The sequence below is a fragment of the Entelurus aequoreus genome, linkage group LG12 (assembly GCF_033978785.1).
Source record: "Entelurus aequoreus isolate RoL-2023_Sb linkage group LG12, RoL_Eaeq_v1.1, whole genome shotgun sequence".
NCBI classification, from domain to species: Eukaryota; Metazoa; Chordata; class Actinopteri; order Syngnathiformes; family Syngnathidae; genus Entelurus; species Entelurus aequoreus.
In genome coordinates, this window is record NC_084742.1 from 4,699,156 (window position 1) to 4,703,263 (window position 4,108).

The 4,108-nt window shown below is 34.0% G+C and overlaps 1 protein-coding gene across 1 annotated transcript in view; it reads left to right on the plus strand.

The window, feature by feature from the left end:
• The first annotated feature begins 1,034 nt into the window (after window positions 1–1,034).
• LOC133662560 (protein phosphatase 1H-like) overlaps window positions 1,035–4,108 on the plus strand; it is a 9,267-nt gene continuing 6,193 nt past the window's right edge. Inside the window, exon 1 of the mRNA XM_062066675.1 lies at window positions 1,035–1,139. Within this exon, the coding sequence (XP_061922659.1) occupies window positions 1,035–1,139 (105 nt within the window). The remainder of the gene's footprint in view (window positions 1,140–4,108) is intronic.

The window sequence follows — 4,108 nt, forward strand, 5'->3', positions numbered from 1 at the left end:
ATTATGTGATTGGGCCGGCACGCAAAGGCAGTGCCTTTAAGGTTTATTGGCGCTCTGTACTTCTCCCTACGTCCGTGTACACAGCGGCGTTTTAAAAAGTCATACATTTTACTTTTTGAAACCGATACCGATAATTTCCAATATTACATTTTAAAGCATTTATCGGACTGGCGATATTATCGGACATCTCTAATAATAATTAATACCACAACCATCACCACGTGTATATTGGCAATCGGGGGGGAAAACCCTGAAATCATTTAAGTTACAAAAATAGTGAATATTTTGTACAATGGCGGTGGTGGGGGCCTCAAAATAAATTGTTGCTTAGGGTCCAAACTAACCCGGTTGGTCAACATAAACAGGTTGTCGACTTCAGCGTGCGCCGCCTTGATTGCATTAGCAGCTCATTTCAAGCCACTTTTTGTGGGCATTAACATGGCTGTGTTGTGCAATGACGCCGGCCATGAAGTTTAAAGGCAGTGTTGATGAAAAGTGTGTGTAAACGTGGCCTCCGCTGGCCAGATGGCCACTCCGGAATGAGATTGACACAGTGTTTCAAACCGATTTCATGGCCGCCCTCGGGAGGGGGCGGGCGGTGCCGGCCCCTCTGTTGGGAATCGGGATTACAAAATAGCCAATTAAAAAGGGAAAGTGGTGAAATCTTGGCCTGATAAGGTGCAAGATTAAATCGGTTATAGTTTATTAGGCTAAAATGACTTATTAGGAGCTGCTCGTCTCCAAACACATTTCCATTAGCCGCGTTTTATCTGCCCTTATTTATTTTTTATCTGATGCCTGCACGCTGTAATTATGACTCCTGCAAGTAGCAATTATGACACCACTCCCTCATACGTTACAGTTTATCTCCCGACTTTGTCTCGCTCCAAAAAAAAAAAAAATCCACATTTTTAAGGGGGCCGATTATTCCCCCCGCCCCCATCGGGCGCCATGTTTAATTACCGCGCCAGAGAGGCCGAGCAGATGCGAGGGCTGTTGTGTTGGAGGGATATGGGAGACTCCGGCGTTCCCGGATGACTGGCGCTCGCTCCGCCTCGCCTCGGAGGCATCTGCTCGGCACCTGTGGACCCCGGCGGAGCCCCGCCCCCACCTGCTGCCAGACATCGTCTGTCTACTTGGCGAGGCCTTGCAGGGCCTGCATGGGAGAGGACCGCCTCGCCTAAAACTATTATTTCATGTGCTGGTGTTGACAAGTGTTTTATTTTTTTTAATTAATTTATTTATTTATAACTGTAAAAATGTACAGTTAAATTTTTTTTTTAAATTTAATACCATTTTTTTGAATATTCCGCTTCCAATTTATTCCCATTTTATGGAAGAAAGTATTACTAATTTAACCTCTTAAGGCCCAAGCTACGGAGCCCCTAAAGGGACATGGGGGAATTGTTTTAAATAATAATTTATTTATTTATTTTTAATTTTTTTAGACATGTATCTCGTGCGCACGAGAAACTTTCTTGTGGACACGAGATACATGTCTAAAAAAAAAAAAAAAAAATGTTTTTTTTATTTTTTTATTTTTTATAACTTTATAAAAAGTTTCTCATGCGCACGAGATAGTTTCTCGTGCGCACGAGATACATGTTGAAAAAACAAAAAATAAAAATAAAAATTCCCCCATGTCCCTTTAGGGCAGGGGTCACCAACCTTTTTGAAAGCAAGAGCTACTTCTTGGGTAGTGATTAATGCGAAGGGCTACCAGTTTGATACACACTTAAATAAATTGCCAGAAATAGCCAATTTGCTCAATTTACCTTTAACTCTATGTTATTATTAATAATTAATGATATTTACACTTAATTGAACGGTTTAAAAGAGGAGAAAACACGAAAAAAAATGATAATTAAATTTTGAAACATAGTTTATCTTCAATTTTGACTCTTTAAAATTCAAAATTCAACCGAAAAAAAGAAGAGAAAAACTAGCTAATTTGAATCATTTTGAAAAAATTAAAAAAAATAATTTATGGAACATCATTAGTAATTTTTCCTGATTAAGATTAATTTTAGAATTTTGATGACATGTTTTAAATAGGTTAAAATCCAATTTACACTTTGTTAGAATATATAACAAATTGGACCAAGCTATATTTCTAACAAAGACAAATCATTATTTCTTCTAGATTTTCCAGAACAAAAATTGTAAAAGAAATAAAAAAGACTTTAAAATAAGATTTAAATTTGATTCTACAGATTTTCTAGATTTGCCAGAATAATTTTTTTGAATTTTAATCATAGTAAGTTTGAAGAAATATTTCACAAGTATTCTTCGTAGAAAAAACAGAAGCTAAAATGAAGAATTAAATTAAAATGTATTTATTATTCTTTACAATAAAAAAATAAATTTACTTGAACATTGATTTAAATTGTCAGGAAAGAAGATGAAGGAATTTAAAAGGTAAAAAGGTATATGTGTTTAAAAATCCTAAAATCATTTTTAAGGTTGTATTTTTTCTCTAAAATTGATTTTCTGAAAGTTATAAGAAGCAAAGTAAAAAAATTAATGAATTTATTTAAACAAGTGAAGACCAAGTCTTTAAAATATTTTCTTGGATTTTCAAATTCTATTTGAGTTTTGTCTCTCTTAGAATTAAAAATGTTGAGCAAAGCGAGACCAGCTTGCTAGTAAATAAATAAAATTTAAAAAATAGAGGCAGCTCACTGGTAAGTGCTGCTATTTGAGCTATTTTTAGAACAGGCCAGCGGGCTACTCATCTGGTCCTTACGAGCTACCTGGTGCCCGCGGGCACCGCGTTGGTGACCCCTCCTTTAGGGGCTCCGTACCAAGCTGTTTGTTTACATGATTGTTTTTATTTATCTTTGCTATTTGGGCTTATTGGACCCTAATTAGAATAAAAAGTTAAAATCATCTTTTATATGATGTACTTAGTCCATAAGTACACAAACGTGTACTTCATGTTGAGTGACATGCAAATTTTTTTTTAACACTTTTTTTCCTCCAAATTATAATCATATGTTATACTCTTCTGACACCACCAGATGGCAGTATAAGTGTCCACATAAGCGGCCATAAGACCCCAATTCAGTAGTGTACACAATTTTGGAAATAAGAGCTAAAAGGTGCTGTCCACGCATGTGGCCACTAAGCCTTTAGAGCAGGGGTCACCAACGCGCTGCCCGCGGGCACCAGGTAGCCCGTAAGGACCAGATGAGTAGCCCGCTGGCCTGTTCTAAAAATAGCTCTTACCAGTGAGCTGCCTCTATTTTTTAAATTGTATTTATTTACTAGCAAGCTGGTCTCGCTTTGCCCGACATTTTTAATTCTAAGGGAGACAAAACTCAAATAGAATTTGAAAATCCAAGAAAATATTGTAAAGACTTGGTCTTCACTTGTTTAAATAAATTCATTTATTTTTTTACTTTGCTTCTTATAACTTTCAGAAAGACAATTTTAGAGAAAAAATACAACCTTTAAAATGATTTTAGGATTTTTAGACACATATATACCTTTTAAATTCCTTCCTCTTCTTTCCTGACAATTTAAATCAATGTTCAAGTAAATTTATGTTTTTTACTGTAAAGAATAATAAATACATTTTAATTTAATTCTTCATTTTAGCTTCTGTTTTTCGACGAAGAATATTTGTGAAATATTTCTTCAAACTTATTATGATTAAAATTCAAAAAATGATTCTGGCAAATCTAGAAAATCTGTAGAATCAAATTTAAATCTTATTTCAAAGTCTTTTGAATTTCTTTTAAAAAATTTTGTTCTGGAAAATCTAGAAGACATAATGATTTGTCTTTGTTAGAAATATAGCTTGGTCCAATTTGTTATATATTCTAACAAAGTGCAGATTGTATTTTAACCTATTTAAAACATGTCATCAAAATTCTAAAATTAATCTTAATCAGGAAAAATTACTAATGATGTTCCATAAATTATTTTTTTAATTTTTCAAAATGATTCAAATTAGCTAGTTTTTCTCTTCTTTTTTTCGGTTGAATTTTGAATTTTAAAGAGTCGAAATTGAAGATAAACTATGTTTCAAAATTTTATTGTAATTTTTTTCGTATTTTCTCCTCTTTTAAACCGTTCAATTAAGTGTAAATATCATTAATTATTT